General features: G+C 44.2%; 2 protein-coding genes across 2 annotated transcripts; one reads left to right on the plus strand and one right to left on the minus strand.

Annotated features, from left to right (window-relative positions):
- Nucleotides 1-9,549: 9,549 nt before the first annotated feature.
- Nucleotides 9,550-14,384, plus strand: LOC111856677 (eIF5-mimic protein 2-A). Its single transcript, XM_023836828.2, has 12 exons — nucleotides 9,550-9,670; nucleotides 10,745-10,818; nucleotides 10,902-11,078; nucleotides 11,172-11,266; nucleotides 11,454-11,519; nucleotides 11,706-11,841; nucleotides 12,114-12,223; nucleotides 12,336-12,506; nucleotides 12,729-12,875; nucleotides 13,260-13,398; nucleotides 13,482-13,604; nucleotides 14,156-14,384. The coding sequence occupies exons 2-12, from the start codon at nucleotides 10,755-10,757 to the stop codon at nucleotides 14,185-14,187; spliced, it is 1,260 nt and encodes a 419-aa protein (XP_023692596.1). The 5' UTR covers nucleotides 9,550-9,670; nucleotides 10,745-10,754; the 3' UTR covers nucleotides 14,188-14,384.
- A 496-nt stretch (nucleotides 14,385-14,880) lies between these two features.
- On the minus strand, nucleotides 14,881-17,454 carry LOC111856678 (basic helix-loop-helix transcription factor scleraxis). The gene is made up of 2 exons (XM_023836831.2): nucleotides 16,804-17,454; nucleotides 14,881-16,237 (listed from the first exon to the last, which is right to left on the minus strand). Exons 1-2 carry the CDS (start codon nucleotides 17,419-17,421, stop codon nucleotides 16,205-16,207), a joined length of 651 nt encoding a protein of 216 aa, XP_023692599.2. The 5' UTR covers nucleotides 17,422-17,454; the 3' UTR covers nucleotides 14,881-16,204.
- Between the last annotated feature and the right edge of the window lie 214 nt (nucleotides 17,455-17,668).

A 17,668-nucleotide genomic window follows, 5' to 3' on the forward strand; every position in this document is an offset into this window, starting at 1 on the left:
ATATTTTATGTCTGTTTGTTACTTGCCAGTAATTAGCCAGCAAATGTGTTTTGGTTTTACGTGTAACGCTGTCTGAGGTGAAGAATTCCCACACTGACTGTGCACCATTGACTCACTGTTTCTTTGCACTTCTAAAGCTGAGCTGACAATTAAAATATTCTCCTTCCAGTAAGAAAATAAGTAAATCATAATCTTGATCCATGAATAACAGTCAGTAAAAGATGTACTCATTGTTTCTGACCTGTTAGATCAGGGGTATTCAACTAAAATTTAAAGAGGTCCAGTTAGAGAAAACTTCTTGAAGCAAAGGTCCGGAAGATCATAATGTCTAACTATTTAGTGTGATCTACACTCACCTAAAGCATTATTAGGAACACCATACTAATACGGTGTTTGACCCCCTTTCGCCTTCAGAACTGCCTTAATTCTATGTGGCATTGATTCAACAAGGTGCTGAAAGCATTCTTTAGAAATGTTGGCCCATATTGATAGGATAGCATCTTGCAGTTGGTGGAGATTTGTGGGATGCACATCCAGGGCACGAAGCTCCCGTTCCACCACATCCCAAAGATGCTCTATTGGGTTGAGATCTGGTGACTGTGGGGGCCATTTTAGTACAGTGAACTCATTGTCATGTTCAAGAAACCAATTTGAAATGATTCGAGCTTTGTGACATGGTGCATTATCCTGCTGCAAGTAGCCATCAGAGGATGGGTACATGGTGGTCATAAAGGGATGGACATGGTCAGAAACAATGCTCAGGTAGGCCGTGGCATTTAAACGATGCCCAATTGGCACTAAGGGGCCTAAAGTGTGCCAAGAAAACATCCCCCACACCATTACACCACCACCACCAGCCTGCACAGTGGTAACAAGGCATGATGGATCCATGTTCTCATTCTGTTTACGCCAAATTCTGAATGTCTCAACAGAAATCGAGACTCATCAGACCAGGCAACATTTTTCCAGTCTTCAACTGTCCAATTTTGGTGAGCTCGTGCAAATTGTAGCCTCTTTTTCCTATTTGTAGTGGAGATGAGTGGTACCCGGTGGGGTCTTCTGCTGTTGTAGCCCATCCGCCACAAGGTTGTGCGTGTTGTGGCTTCACAAATGCTTTGCTGCATACCTCGGTTGTAACGAGTGGTTATTTCAGTCAAAGTTACTCTTCTATCAGCTTGAATCAGTCGGCCCATTCTCCTCTGACCTCTAGCATCAACAAGGCATTTTCGCCCACAGGACTGCCGCATACTGGATGTTTTTCCCTTTGCACACCATTCTTTGTAAACCCTAGAAATGGCTGTGCGTGAAAATCCCAGTAACTGAGCAGATTGTGAAATACTCAGACCAGCCCGTCTGGCACCAACAACCATGCCACTCTCAAAATTGCTTAAATCACCTTTCTTTCCCATTCTGACATTCAGTTTGGAGTTCAGGAGATTGTCTTGACCAGGACCACACCCCTAAATGCATTGAACTGCCATGTGATTGGTTGATTAGATAATTTCATTAATGAGAAATTGAACAGGTGTTCCTAATAATCCTTTAGGTGAGTGTATATTTAAGTAGCCTATTAGTTGTACCAACATTGCATGTAATCAGTACCTGACTGTCAAACCAAATTAATTCAGTACAATTCAAAAACGTTTTGACAATATTTATTGTCACGTGACAAAGAACTTCGGGCAGCTGGCTTTATCCAATATGTTATATAATACATACTGTATTTGAAAACTGTATTTGACGTTCATTGGCGTGGGAAACGGCGGCTCTACTGCTAAACCACTACCGAAAAGACTACAAACGCTGCGCCGGTTAAAATAGAAGGTTTTAAATAATAACTTAATGTTTTGGCTATCGGTCCGGGTCTGTATGTGACAGCTTCTGGGTCCGGACCTGGCCCGCAGTCCACCTGTTAGCGACCTCTGTGTTAGATAAAGCATCCTGCGATAGAGCATGATTCAGCTGTGAAATGCCATATTCTTGCCATCTGTTATTCTTATACCCAGTTACCAGCCAAGTACCCTTTTTACCTTTAATAGTGTGGCAACAAAATCCAGGGACGGATTATGGGTTGTGTGGGCCCCTGGGCAAAATGTTCGCGAGGGCCCCCCCTCAAAAAAAAACAAAAAACGCCAGCATTGTCTGGGATGGCTAGTTGCTACGTCATCATGCCACTTGTGGGTCCAAACTAGTGCGGCGTACCGTGTTGTAAAAGCAGAATGATGTTGACAAAACTATCTTTTGCCACTTTTTACCTCGGAAAAAGTGAAAAGAAAGTGGCTTAAGTTGATACAGTAAGTTGGATCTCAAATTATAATCAGTACAGCCTAATGCCATTACCTCACGTTAATGTTAGCACCAGGTTACCCATCTCTGTTTATAGAGACAGGTAGCAACGTAGCACAACCAGATCGTACCATCATGCCAGAATCCACCTGTGTACCATATCCCCTTACAGAACGGAATGATCAGGGGTGTAGTGGTAAAATAAGAGGTGGGTGAACTACGAATTCTGTGATCACATTTTGTGCATAAACTATACTATGATGTGCATTTAGATCAATTGAGAAGTGGGTAAACTCTAATTCTGAAATTTCAGAGGTGGGTAAACTGTGTTTACTTGCGTTTAGCCTCCACTACAGCCCTGGGAGTGATTACACTGGTCAAACTCTTACACTGCTACACTGGTCTGGGGGCCACTCAGCGGGCAGGTTAACTGCCTCCATCCCACCATGCTACCACTCCCTAGTCAGAGGGCCTTCTGTAAGGCTGTTAACACGCCCCCCTCCCCTCCCCCCAGAAGCCAGGGGCCCCATGGTAGGGGCCCTTGTAATCAGATGGCCCTCTAAAGGTACACTACACCCTCCTCCCTAGGGCCTCCTAGTAGGGCCCTCATAATCAGAGGACCCTCTAAAAGCCCCCAAAGCCCCCATCCTCCCTAGGACCCCCTGGTAGCCAGAAGCCAGGACCATAATAGGAGGGCCTAAGAGGGCCTTCTAAAAGTAGGCTCCCATGCACCCATTTCCCTTTAAAGTTCCTATAGCAGGGCTGGGGGCCCCCTGAAAGCACCGACCCCCCCCCCCCACCACCACCACTACCACCACAATTCAAGGGCCCTTGGCAGCCAAACGCCCTCCCTCCATGTTTCCATCAGAGGCCCTATAGGGTCAGGGGCCCTTGTAGGCAGAGGATCAAAGAATGTAGGCCCTCTAAAATAGACAAACGAAAATACATTGTTGATAAGCGTTGCAAATTGTTTTGGGCTAGGGGCCCCACGGGCCCCCTGCACCCCAAGGGCCCCTGGGCAGCGGCCCCGCTGGCCCGGTCCGTAATCCATCCCTGACAAAATCATATCCACTTATGCTATTGAAATATATCTCATGTCAATGACTGATACACTGTATCTTATTGTCATGCATATTGGTGACTTTTCCCAGGCTTTTGGGTTTCAGTTGCAGCCGTGATCTGTGTGTGTGTGTGTGCGTGTGTGTGTGTGCATGTGTGTCTGTGTGTGAGCCAATCCCAGTCTCACGGATCTACTTCACTACAAACTTACCTGAAAAGGCAACTGATATGTACTGGATGGATGGATGGATGGATGGATGGATGCACAGACATAGATTCCCATGTACCCCCATTCACCCTGAATACACAGGAGGGGAGGTGACTCACCGTCGTGTTGTAGACGTGACTCAGAAAGCCTCGCTCCTGGAGCTCCGAGTCGTAATACCGCCATCACCATACCACAATGATGCCTCTGTGCCGAAATCCAGGGAAAGGTTTTGATTGGACACACCCAGGTTGCCCATTCCAATTTTTATGATTAATTTGTTTAGTTGAACAGAAGATACTAGTTTAAAAAATCCATAAACATTGTCTTTAATGATTAATTTATCCAGCTATTATGGTAATGGAAAAGTGGTAAAAGATCTAGTTATTGGTAACAATGTACAGTGTAACAGTGTAGCAATTATTAAGCAAAGATTTTGAGTATTTTATAATGTTAAAGAAAAAGACAACTGAATGTAGATCATGAGGAAGAAAATAAACTCCTGAACTTTGTGTTATGCAACATGGGTTTGAATGTACTGGCTGGTGGCAGCGTTGGATGTGAAACACCCACACGTTCTGGGCAAGCCATTGCAAATATGGAATGGGGTGTAGGCTGCTGATGCAAACCATCCCCACGGGCAAATCCAACTAGTCTGGCAACGGTGTGCCTGTGGGTAAAATGACCGGAGGAGCTTTACCATGCTGAACGACTCGGCAGAAGTTAAAAGGAGAAGGTCAATAGGATGCCACAGAGCTGTTTATCATGAAAGCTCTGTAATGCAAAATTAAATTATCTGCTTATGACTGTATTTATTTTTTTAACGAAATTGCTCTGTTCTCATTGACGAACAGTTCCAGGCAGATGATCTACAGGTGAGTGACCCTTTTAGTGCCATTTTGGGACCTGCAAGGACACAAATGGGAAGATTAAATAAACTTTCCAGGCCTTAAGACTCGATGGGTGTTGGGAATGGAGTTTGATGCGGCTGAGGTGTATGGCCGTTGTCATGGTGAACTATTTTTATGAATAAACGTGAAGCATTGATTTGGGATGGGGGCTTTACTAAGAGAATGCTATTGTCCCCCCCCAACCTCTCTATGGGGTTCCAGACGTGATTCCCTTTAACTTTCACTTTAATGCGACTAATCAGATTACAGTTAATAATGATACAGTGTGGGCACATTGCAAAGGTCTATGAAGAACTTGTAATGTATCTGCTCATGGAGAAATTAGCCCAGTGTCCACCTTCCAGCAGCCAACATCTGTGTGGGAATGTTTACCCCCAGTAAGCCAAATGATATGTTGCCTCCCCAAAGGCTGTGAAAACCTGCAGAGGCACAAGGTTGGACAGGCCCGTCGCTACGAGTCCAAGGCATGACTCATGCCAATGAATAGCAGCTTGAAGCCTCCAGTGACTGGCTGGTACCCAGCACTTTCCTGTAATTGTTTAAACTCCCTGACTACACATGCATATGCCAGAAAAGAAAATTACTCTGTTACTCTCCTATAATTTCAATTCATTTTCATAAGATACCCAAAAAAATATGACAGGGTTAAATTAGTGTAAGAGTAATATTTATAGTAATAGTTAGTAATAGTTACAGCACTTGAATATAGCTGGAGTCAAGTTTAATACATCATACTGTGGTGTTTATAATGCATATTATACGCCCAAGAGAACTTTCTTTCAAAGACTGGCTCCCTGTGATAGTTTTAGTCAAAATATCCATGTTGAACTCTCAATGATTTGACGGGAAGGTAGGTCATCACTCACAGTTCAGTGAGATCATCTAGCTGTCCCCCTTCATTGGCCTGGGGCTGACTCCTCTCTGGTGTGTACATGAGCCATCGCTACTGCCTCACACATCCATCGGAGAAGTAGCTAAAGTGGAATGACTTGGGTTGTATCTTTGGTTATGCTTGTATGTTATAGCAAGAGTGGGTTTGTTTATCCTGTGGCGCCACTCAAAAAGTCACTTTGGGGCCCCAGAATAAGTAGCTAGTGAATAGAGTCGTCAGAAGATGGTTGCTAGCTAGCTGATTAGCAGAACATGCTGCTTTGCATCTCTCCCCAAGCAAATGCATGGTTTGAGTGGTGGTAAACACCACTGCTGGCTACAGTAAACACCAGCCTGACAGTGGATAAGCACTGGATGCCATTACCATTCAGGCCCTTTAGGGTGGGGCAGTTGGACCTAAAGGATCTCCACTTTTGAGTTAAACAGATGAGGTCAGCCATAATTTAGCTCAGCTGATACTGACATCATCCTTTAGAGATGTGATTCAGGCAAGCAAAGCCATTCAGTATTTCATTCTGTTTGTGCTGAGACGATAGCATGACACGGCATACTGGCCCTTTGTTCACAGGGACAGGCTTGCTCTGCATCATATTACACTCACAAATTTAGTGCATGATTATACTTCACTGTTAGGGCAGTAGGGAAAACATTCACATCTGACATTCAAGACTTAAGAAAATATTCATTACACAAAGTTTCCTAGTGATAAATAAAATAAGCAGTATGTAGACTTGTAGTAGTAGGATCCAGATGACAATGAAGGGATAAAATGTGTTGACAGTGTTTCTTGACAGTGTAGTTATGCACCAGGCAGTACTGTAAATCAACATGTCCCAACAGAAAGCTAGCTTCCTTCAGGGCTATGTGACACCTCACCCAGAATAAATACCCAGAATTTTGAAAAGTGGTCATGGCCCTCACATCTGGAGTTCATCCTCTCTACAGTATGTATGGGAAACTGAGCTCTCACCTTCATGTCATTTTATTTAGTAGACACTTTTGTCCAAAGCAGCATACATTTGCGAGAAAGCATAGTCAGACAGTCCCTGGAGCAATTAGGGGTTTAGGGCTTTGCTCACTGCAAAGTCACTCTGCTTACCCTGTGATTTGAACCAACAACCTTCCAATCACAGACACAGCATCCTAATCCACTGAGCTACACACCCCCTTCACAAGGCTTTCTGTCACGCCCAGCTCCAGGGCTACAGGGTCCTCCTGGACCTCAGGCTGGGATCACCAATACACAAGTTCCTGCAGCAGACCGAGCCGTTGGTGCTCGGTCTGCTGCGCTGTGCCTTTGGAGAGATCAGTCATTCTGTCACGGGTCAGCAAGCGGGAATGCGGAGAAGCAGGCGAGCGAAGCCGTAAATACGAATAAACAGGGTTTATTCAGGGATCCGGGCAGACATCAATGAACATCAGGACAATACAACAATACAATGACTGATCTGGGGAACACTGACTGAGATTCGGACTAAATACACAGGACAAGTCAAAAGGAACAGGAAAAAGGTGATGACAATCAGGGATTAACACGAGGTAACGAGGACACATGAGGATCGGACGGAGCTGCGCGTGACAGCTTTCAATGATTTGTGAAATAAACATACATTATATAATAAATGAAACACACTAAAAGTTAGAGACTAACAGGATTTGTGTTTAATTATCCATGTGGCTCTTCTTAAAGTAGGCCTAGCTAAAAAGCATCTTTAACTAGATTAGGATGCCTCATTCTGATATGCAAGGCAGACTCTGGTGGACACTTTAAAACTCCAGTATCTCAGCTCATAAAAGGCTGTGAAATTACTTTGAAGAGTAGCTTCTGTAAATCATAATCTGGGGTAGTTTCACTACAACGTTCTGCGCAAAAGGTGGATTGTGTTTACCTCTTAGTCATTGAGGGTGACTTTGTTTTACAGGGCACCATAAATCATATTGCGTGTCTTGTATTGATTGCGCTTTGCAAACATTGTGTACAACAGTATATTCAGGATGTCATCAGAAAAAAAACATTCAGAGAGAAAAATCATCAACCCTCCTCAAATTCAGGCCAAATAAAGGAAGCTTTAGAGACCTTTAGAGGTTTTGCCAAGACATTCAGAGTAACTCAAAGACCAGAGGGCATGAACAATCTCTTAACTCACAGACAGAAAGACAGTATCAATATACTTCTGAGAGCAATGTCCACATCCTCGTTTCCCTCTGATTGCAAAGGTCAGTCATAAAGCCTGACATCCAAGTAGCTTCACAGGCCATCATCTCTGAAAGCCGTGGCAGCAAGATAACAGCTTCCACCAAGAATTAACAGCTAGAAATTGCACCGGCATAGGAGAGTGGGAGGGCAATCGGTACAATAAAGCTTTGTTCCACCAAGAGCACAATTACAGTCTTGCAAAATGCAGAGAAGCTACAAGCTCAGATGAAACTAAACTCCCCATTTAGGCCCATAAAAGCCACCATGTCTGCCCTCTGGATTTACGTGTGACAGGTCGCTAAGGCCACTTAGACTGACGCGAAAGAGCAGAGGAAAGTATGTTACCAAGGGTCTGGTGCTGTAGCCAATGAGGAAACAGCAGTGGGGTCCCAGAGCCCCTACCCCGAATCACCAGATGTTTTACCGGATCAGCACCTTTGCAGCTACACTAATTTCTGTGCCACTGAGGACTCACATCTCCAGGGTTGTGGGTTTGATAACAGATTTGAAGAAGAAGAATATTTTATTATCGTTATCATTATTATTATAAAATAGTGTGCAAATTAAAATGTAATAAATACTATGAATAATACAGTAATTACTACTATTAGATGCAGTAAAAGTTACATATACACCATGACTAATGTGGTGTGGTAATCCAGCCATATCATGAGAATGAATGTTATGTGGATATTGATGACGTAGTGTCTGACTTTCAGCTTTCTTGGAATGTGGTTATATATACCCTGAACTATGTGTAGTAGGATACTGGACCTTTCTTCAAGAAGCAAAGCCTCCAATTTGTTATCCTTGTGTTATGAAAGCTCTCCTGATGTTTTTTTTAACAGGGTGTATGGGAACATCATGCTGCACCTGCTCCAGTAAAAGGGCTTCATATTGCTTGGTCATTATATGACCATGTAGAGCTGTCATTGGGCTTAAAGACTACCCTAAGATGGATACCAACAGGCAAGATGGGGTAAAGGAAGCCTTTGGCTTTCTGCAGAAATAAACTGATCTGGGTGTAGGGGAAAGAGTAAAAAAATGTCATCAGACCAAAAATAACTCATCAGACCAAATTACCAAATTAATTGCTTGGGGTTCCAGGATTTTTGCTCCTTACACCAGTCTTTTTATGTCTTCGTGTATAAGCCTTCGATCCAAATGGTTTCAGAGCAGTACCCCACCTATACATTAATTTCAGGAAGCACTCAATAAATGGGTTTATTGTGAGATTAGATCACTTAAGTTTTTATTCAGATCTGTGGTCATTTTGGAGGCAGTGCATTTTTTGTGTTTACGTAGCTAACCTATTAAGTATCGTTATTTCCCTATTAGTAAGCTTTTCATTTCCATCATGCTGGTAGAGTTTGTCAGTGATTAGCATATGCCATTGTGATTTTTGGATTCCCTTGACAAAATATTTTTTTTGTTTTTGTCACTTATAACCCGGCAATTTGGGCACTAAATATTGGGCCTAGTCCCCAAGAAGCCCAATAGTTGGTTTACGTTTCAAGAGCAGTAACATTTTAACTGTTGTTTCAAGGTAACAGACTATTATCTGTAAGACGAATGGCCACTTCGTGAAATAAAATGTCAGTGGTAAAAAAAAAACATTAAAAAAAAACACAGTGATCATAAGTTCGGGACTGTGTAAACGAAAATCTGTGAACTTCTTCCCGTTGTTTATTAAACAAAGACCGTAAATCGAAAGAGTTTCCCACACCCCCAATGACGTACAACAATGGTGTCGACGCAAAAAGACGCAGGGAAGAATATCGCAACTACTGCTACATGGGGGGAGGCTGTGTTAAATGTTTATACATTTTCGGAATATCTTGCAAAAACCGAAATAAACAATGTATATAATGAGTTTAATTAAATAAAAACATTTTATTTAGAAAATTCCTTAAAATTGTCTTATCTCTATGTGATACTATATTTGTTTCAGATTACTCACACCCTGCTAAAGTGTGATGGTCCACATTTTATCAGCCTGGCGCCGCCGCACTCGGTTACATTTTATTCTCGGGTTTTTTTTTTGGTTGGGGGGTTTGAGGTTTTGAGTCGCTTCACGATCAGTCTCACTTCTCTAACTATTTTTGATCAGCATTCATTTCGGTAAGCTTGTTATTTTTTTTAAACTTGTATCTTATTTTTTTTACTGTTGTGTGATTGCCTTTTATCCGTCTTTTGATTTTTCCTTATCTGATCCAGTGTAGCACCCTTGGCTTGAATAGTCTTTTTCTTAATATCCAAGCTTAAAATGTGTGTCGGGTCGGAACATGAGATGCATCTTTTCACATATATATTTAGGGCGATCTGGGCGTCTCCGGTTCCTCGAGCACTTCCCCGTCGGGCCCGCTGTCACCGATCTGAGGTTCCGGGTTGGTTTCGTCGGTCATGTTCAGCATGGCCGATCAGTCAGTTTTTTTCCTTGCGTTTTAGTCTCGTTTGATAAATACTGATTAGTGTGAAGAAATCACGAGTGTGTAAACTTAAACTTTCTGTGCGTGGGCAGCGGGCGCGTTAATCTTAACGTAATGAGAAAACCTGTTGGAGTCGTCGCTCGGTGAACTCTTTAGGGGGGTTGGCGTGTAATGTGATTTCGTGGTGTCTGCGTATCTGTAGGCCTATATATGTATAAAAAAGGCAATCGTCTTCCTTCCCCAAAGACCGATTGCAACAATGTGTCGGAAACAATGCTGAGTTTACGTACGACGCAGCGTGAATGGCCGTGGTACTTTTCGCGACTAGGACATTTTTTTTCCAACCATCTGTCGATATTGTTAAAGCCATATTAAAATTAATTCTGAAAACGACTGTATTGTTGAAGATTAACACATTTTTACAGGCAGTCACGTCTCGTGTGTTGAGTTGGTAAAATGGAATGGCCCGGTGCTGGGGATTCTGGGAAATGTAGTCCTCGCGCTCTCTTTGCTCGTGGCGCTCCTTTTTAAGACCGAATAATCCCCTTTTTTTTTTACGAATATGCCACTTGGGTCGTAAAATGGGTGCCGTGCGGTTGTCGTAGGGATTACGATGACGTGGTGCCTTTCAGTGTATTTTCTCGTCAGCGTCAAATTGGTCACTTGCATTTACTTTGTTCTTATGGATCTTTAAACGCATAAAAACATTTTACGGCACATAGCCCTATGTTCATTGTAACGAAACTTGTTTAATTCTGATTCACAGGGTGTCTTTTATGAATAATCAAAAGCAGCAAAAGCCAACGCTAACAGGCCAGCGTTTTAAAACTAGGAAAAGAGGTATGTAGAAATCTGCTCAAGGCTCCTTCTGGTTAGGGGTAATTCTTGTGACCGTATTGATGTATTCTGCTTTATTTCAACAGATGAAAAGGAGAGATTTGATCCTACTCAGTTTCAAGAAAGTATCGTTCAAGGTCTGAATCAAACTGGAACTGACTTAGAAGCAGTTGCAAAGTTCCTTGATGCCTCTGGCGCCAAGCTTGACTACCGTCGCTATGCAGAGACGCTGTTTGACATCCTGGTGGCCGGTGGAATGCTGGGTAATTATACCAGACTGCGTGTGGTAGTTTGATGCTAGTAGTTATGTGGCTTTTAAAATGTAGTATTGATTGTGTGTTTCTGTCTGCTTTCAGCCCCAGGTGGTACTCTGTCCGATGACGTGACCCGTACGGAGTTCTGTCTGTTTACAGCACAAGAAGACCTGGAGACAATGCAAGCGTATGCTCAGGTTAGCTCGCTGGAGGGGTGGGGGTAGTTCAACTTCTGCACCTTATTTCCAATCAGCAGTGGCTTTCAAACACTTGTTTCAGCCACACAACCCTCCACTGTTGTAGGTGGTTTGTCAAATATGGGTTATAGTTGATGCACGGTACCTGTGTTATGTTGCCATAATATCACTTCTGTTTATCTGGTAGGTTTTTAACAAACTAATCAGGCGTTATAAGTACCTGGAGAAGGGTTTCGAAGAGGAGATCAAGAAGGTGAGTCTAACCACCGTGCCCTGGCCTGGGTCTTTGTGTCACTAGGAATCCTTTATTGAAACAGGATTTTACTTTTGGCTGGCCAACATAACAGCATTGATGGATGATGTACATTTTTGCCTGTGGGAATTCCGACGTGGGCAGTTGCTTTGTCACTGAAGGGCTTTCTCCCCTCCTGCCTTGTAGCTGCTGCTCTTCTTGAAAGGTTTTACTGAGTCTGAACGTAACAAGCTGGCCATGCTGACTGGCATCCTTCTGGCCAATGGGAACATATCCGCGTCCATCCTGAGCAGCCTGTTCAACGAGAACCTTGTCAAAGAGGGTAACTGTTCCTGTTCCCACATCCAGCTTTCCCTTCCCCTTGGAAAGTCCCTTTACAATGACTGAGGATGTCATGGTATGAAATGAGCTTTTGTGAGCCTGGCAGTGGTCAGTGACTGCCTTGTTGAACCAGTCCCCTTGGTTCACTAATTCTAATTGGGTCTGGCAGTGACTGATGAATGGTAATTGTACCTGTGGTCAGAGAGGAAAGCCTTCAGACTACCTCTCCTTCCTTACCTTGACTGGTGTGGGTTGTTTGTGCACCTTCTACAGGTGTTTCTGCAGCCTTTGCTGTGAAGCTGTTCAAGTCCTGGATAAACGAAAAGGACATCAACTCCGTCTCAGTCAGTCTCCGCAAGGTTGGCATGGACAACAGGCTGATGGTGAGTGGACTTTCTCTCCTGGACCGGTTTGTGGACCCTTGCCCTTTAGAGCTTAGGGGACGTGTATCTGGGTGAAGTTTAGCACATGATTTTCCTTTTTTGTTTTTCGTAGGAGCTTTTCCCTGCCAATAAACGGAGCTGCGAGCACTTCTCTAAGTATTTCACCGATGCTGGGCTAAAGGAACTGTCAGACTTTGCCCGGAACCAGCAATCCATTGGGGCCCGGAAGGAGCTGCAGAAGGAGCTGCAGGAGCAGATGTCGCGTGGGGATTCCTTCAAAGATGTAAGTGGGATCTTTGCTGGCCTCCTTTGCATGTTTGTAGTACCTTTTTTTTTTTTTTGTAAACGTGGTTCTCTGTTGATCAGCAAGCCATAACATAAGTCTGAGGGCTCAGGGTTTCTTTGGTTGCTGTTGGCCATGTGTGGAATTGTCTGGCTGGAACATTGGCAGTGATTGTCTGGCTGGATCGCTGTGGCCTTAGTTTGTCCCTCTACCACCCTGTAGATCATCACCTATGTCAAAGAGGAGATGAAGAAGTCCAACATCTCCGAGCAGACAATGATTGGCATCATGTGGACCAGTGTGATGAGTTCGGTAGAGTGGAACAAGAAGGAGGAGCTGGTCACAGAACAAGCCATCAAACACTTGAAGGTATGCCACCTGGCTTTGTTAAGCAGAAGTGCACTGGTGCAGAACACTCCCATGTGACCCTCCCTGCCCATGTACTTTATTTCTCAAATTAATGAGATCTTCTATGGCCAAGTGGGATTTCCACCAGTACTGAGGGCTAGAGTCTTGAAGCCTGTCTGAGCATGCTGCTCAATGGAAAATTCAGATCCAGAAAGTACAAAACCAGACCACTTTTTTTTTTTTTTTTCTTCAGCCAACCAGTTGAGTACTGTGACTGGGATTCTTTAAACTAAACTCAACTGGATAGTTGAAACAGCAAAACCTTGGTCTGGATCTGAACTTTCACCTCTTTGCCACCCCAGCTTGATTCGGCTCTTATTTACTCTTGATGTGTTCTGTCCTCAGCAATACAGCCCCCTCCTGAAGGCCTTTACCTCCCAGGGCCTGTCAGAGCTCACGCTGCTGTCAAAGATCCAGGAGTACTGCTATGACAACATCCACTTCATGAAGGCCTTCCAGAAGATCGTGGTGCTGCTCTACAAAGGTATGTTGCAGCTTCTCTAGTCCCTGGTTCTGCAAGGAGTCTGGAAGTTTCTGACCTGTCTGGTTCACGTTTTGAATCTGCAGCGGATGTTTTGAGCGAGGAGGCGATCTTGAAGTGGTACACGGACGCCCACGTTCCGAAGGGAAAGAGCATTTTCTTGGAACAGATGAAGAAATTCGTGGAGTGGCTGAGAAATGCGGAGGAAGGTAATGTCCAGTGTTTGTGTACTCATACGCAGTTGCTTTTGTGCTAACGCTTATCAGGATTTAGCAGTCATTCATCTAAAATCTCTAAATTAGAGCTGATGTGAAACTCACCAGCCTGGCCAACTGTAGATGTTAATTCAACACTGTCTGTACATGTAAACTACAGAAGGCTTGCTTTTTAAAAATTTTATTTAAACTCTGGCATTTGAGTACAGCTGATAAATACAATTTGCACCCCTCTGGAGTATGAATGTTTTCCCTTTTTGGGGTGTTTTCTCCTTGCTTGTCCATTTGGTTTGGTTTTTTTTTTTTTTTTTTTTTTTTTTTGGATGGTTTGAGTTGTGCAGCAGTATGAAGATGTGTTCTTGAAATGTGCTTTATAAATAAAATGTACTTGCCTACTTTACAAAGCATATTTAGCTGTACTTCTGTTTGATTTGTTGAAGTACTGTTTTGCCTGGAACTAGTTTAAACCCTGAGCTTGGGTAGCTATCCGATTTAAGCGGGAAGTTGGTGTCCAGAGTGCTTTCTGATGCACCTCTTCTTTGCAGAGTCGGAGTCTGATGAAGAGGAGGCCGACTGAGCTGGAGTGCCGTGCTTCTTTTAAACGGTAGCAGCAGGAGCAGTAGTTACAGGAGTGCTTGTCTTTAGTCCTTTTTTTCCCCTCTTCTACCTCCTGTGTTATCCGCTGTAATGTTTAGGTGTGATTTAAGGGCTTTAACCACCGTTTTATTTTATCTCCCTTTTTTTGTATCTAATAAAAGTTTACACTTCACGGAGTATGTATTTGCCAGTTCTGTTTGTTGGTGTCTGGGGTAGTCCAAGTGGTATCACCTTCTGTTTTATTGTCAGTTGTGCATGTCATGTCTTTGAACAAATGATTTTATTTATCCCCCCAAGGGGATTTCGCAATGCATTAACCAACTGTACAGCACAGAGTAAACCCTGTTTATGGCTTGAATGTGCACAGTAAGGCTGAATTGCAAAGAACACCTACCGCAGTATTACACACGGGTCAGCTTGCAAGGACCAAACACTATCCCAGATAACTCTCCTTTTCAGCTAACAACTAGTTAGTTTTAAGATTACTAACAGCGAATGTCAGTACAGTATAGATTTTTTTTTTTTTTTTTTTTTGCTTGTCATACTGCTATATTTCCACCAGAGGGCTCTAAAGCAGCACAGGAATTAAACCTGGAGTTCAGTTGATGTCAAATTGAATCAGAGGTATTTCAGCCATCAACTTAGCCCACACATACAAACAGTCCAGTCCAGCTACTCAAACATGTTTAATGTGCAGGAAAGATAGTGGTTGACTGCAGTCATTCATCATACAAAAATACATTTCTGTGCAAAGGACAATATTTGGACATATGTTGAGTAATTCAAGTACATTGCCACAGTCAAATGCTTTTAGAGGTAGGCCCATAAATACATTAAAAAAAAAAAAAAAAAAACACAAGTAATGGTGGTTGCATCCATCCCCCAAGCACTTTTGCTGGAACACCCTGGACTGGATGCTCATCAGCCTAGGGCTGCATGTCATTAAGCTATAGGAGGAAACTTGTGCAAACACCACCCACAGAGCAGGGGTGTGATTGAGACCACCCCCCACCCCCTACAACCATGGAAGTGTGAGGCTACTATGCCTACTATCAAAACCTCAACTTCACAATGCTTATATAAAACTCTCCCTCACTGGGATGATTTTGTACACACAATTTTTTTTCTCTTAGCATGCTACCAATGCAACAATCCTCTTTCCTGTCCTATTACTTCACAAATGTGGGTAGCGTGTGGCTCAGCGGGGTCGGGTGCTGCGCCTGAGCCTAGAAGATCACCAGTTCAAATCCTAGGGCTGGCAGAGTAATTTCATCACTGGGCCTCTGGGCATTGCCCTTAACCTGCAGTTCCTCCAGGGACCAGCTGACCCTGCTTTCTCAAATGTACTTCACTTTAGATAAAAGCATCTGCTAAATAAATACAAAAGTAAAAATGCAATGGATCGTAATGGCTTTTGGATAGCAGCAATGTTCGTAAAAGTGCTTTTCAAACAAAAATCACATTTCACACAGGAACAATCGTGTGTGGTTTGAACATGGCATGTGCAGCTCATGCAGGTAAACATTTTCCCCTGTCTGTATGTCACACTAACTTCCTACATAATAAAGAAGAGACAAGAGCGCCTCCTGTTGAGTGCATTACTCCTGCCTCCCTCCCCTGTAAAATATTTCAGCACCCATTTTACACCCCTAACAATTACCATCACTAGTTTAAAATTGTACCACAATTCAGACAGGCTGCACGTTAAAGTGCCAGTTATACCTCCCCCTCACCACGGCAGACGAAGGAGTGAGTTAACATGGCAGCCACTATTGGCAGGTTACATGTGACTGGACAGCGAGGACAGGCTGTCTAGCGTTTCTAATCCCCAAATAGCAACTTCACACACGCTCTCGCGTTACATTTCACCAAAACAAAGCAGACAAATCTGTAAACTCAAAGTGCAATTCAGTGGTTTTCCATTCCCCCTTTACAAAAATATACTCTTTACATGTAAACATAAGTGTATGTATCCTCCAGATCTCCATTTCCGTCTGTCAGACTGCAGCGTGAGTATCCCCGTCTCGTACCTGCAAAGGCAAACAGCTCACTCACCCCTTTGTTAAGCTGATATACTTGTTTCATCTTAAACATAGATCTTGTCATTTTGCTAACGCAAAATCGCACCGTCACAGTATGATTACAGGCCCTTGATTAGTATATATGTAGATTAATTTATCCTTCATACAGGTCAGCTATTCTGCGTTCGTTTACATACTAATCACCGGTAAATCGACCCTGAAAGAGCTTCAGGCCCTGAGCACTGCACAACACATGTTGTCAAGAGTAATTATTCAATTACACTCAGCTGTTTAAAAGCAATTAAAATCAAGTATTTTTTTTATCCATTTCTGTATTATAAATGCATTAAAATCCTCGCATAATGCTCTCTGCTCCTCGAGGACAAATAAAGTGAACTAGCAAGGTTACAGGTATTTTTTTCCACCTGGGCTCCAAAAACAGATTTTTTTTTTTTGATGAAATGCCTGTATGGTTTATCCTCCAGGCAGAAAGCAGAAGGCAGATGGCAGAGGAATCAATACATACCTGCAGGCTGTCTGCAAACACACCCAGGGAGCAGGGGTTATGGACTTACCATTTTCCTCTGGTTGCTCAAGCAGAAGGTACAGATGGGCCTGAGAGCAGGTCCGGCGTTGGTGGCGCCGCCCTGGAGGACAGTGGGGTATTTGAGACAGGGCTGCCCATCCAGGCAGTCATCGCCCAGCAGCAGCACATTGGCCAGGTGGGAGATGTAGCTGGAAGCCAGGCGGAGGGTCTCGATCTTGGAGAGCTTGCGGTCGGCCGGCTCGGTGGGGATGAGTGTGCGCAGGGCACTGAACGCCGTGTTGACACTGTGCGTCCGGTCCCGTTCTCGTGCATTGGCTGCTTGCCGCTGCCGGCTGACCCCTACGGGGCCTCGCAGGGCCCTGCTCCCACGCCGCTCGCCTTTCCCTCCCCCGCTGGGAGGGCTGTGGCCTCCGGCTGAGCGGCCCGAGCTCTCGCTGCCACTGTCCAGCTCGTCCGGGTCGGAGGGGGGGCCGCCCTGCTCGCTTCCTGCGGACTTCATGGTGGGCCTGACGTCGAGTGGCGACTGAGTGAGCCCCCCGCGGGCTGTCACACTCCCTGGAGCGAAAATAGCACCTAGGGCCAGCTGCCACCGATCCGGTGACGGTGGGCTCGGCGCCGTTCCCCCCCTGGCAGGCCAACATGCCATTTCTTGAATGACCGATCCTTTCTGGGCTGTCCACCATGCGCTTCTGGAAAAGAGGGGACAGGTGGAGCCCCAGGGAGGGGGCGGGGGAGACTGGCACCTGTTGTGATTTTTGTGGATGAGGGGTTTATATATATCCACTCCCCACCCATTAATATTACGGGGCAAAGCTGGGACAAATTCAGCAGGCATGATTAACCCTAGTGGCCACTTGAGGGAGTGTGGGTATCTATGCTTAATTCAGTGTGGG

This window comes from Paramormyrops kingsleyae, chromosome 1, assembly GCF_048594095.1.
Source record: "Paramormyrops kingsleyae isolate MSU_618 chromosome 1, PKINGS_0.4, whole genome shotgun sequence".
Taxonomy (NCBI): domain Eukaryota; kingdom Metazoa; phylum Chordata; class Actinopteri; order Osteoglossiformes; family Mormyridae; genus Paramormyrops; species Paramormyrops kingsleyae.

What these genes read in the sequence shown, in the direction of transcription:
- LOC111856677 (XM_023836828.2), top strand. Translation starts at nt 10,755, where the DNA reads ATGAATAATCAAAAGCAGCAAAAGCCAACGCTAACAGGCCAGCGTTTT. An exon ending in TCGAAGAGGAGATCAAGAAG is followed by an intron (nt 11,520 to 11,705) that starts GTGAGTCTAACC and finishes CCTGCCTTGTAG; the next exon opens with CTGCTGCTCTTCTTGAAAGG. An exon ending in CGAGAACCTTGTCAAAGAGG is followed by an intron (nt 11,842 to 12,113) that starts GTAACTGTTCCT and finishes CACCTTCTACAG; the next exon opens with GTGTTTCTGCAGCCTTTGCT.
- LOC111856678 (XM_023836831.2), bottom strand. Translation starts at nt 17,421, where the DNA reads ATGGCATGTTGGCCTGCCAGGGGGGGAACGGCGCCGAGCCCACCGTCA. An exon ending in TGAGCAACCAGAGGAAAATG is followed by an intron (nt 16,238 to 16,803) that starts GTAAGTCCATAA and finishes TTGCCTTTGCAG; the next exon opens with GTACGAGACGGGGATACTCA.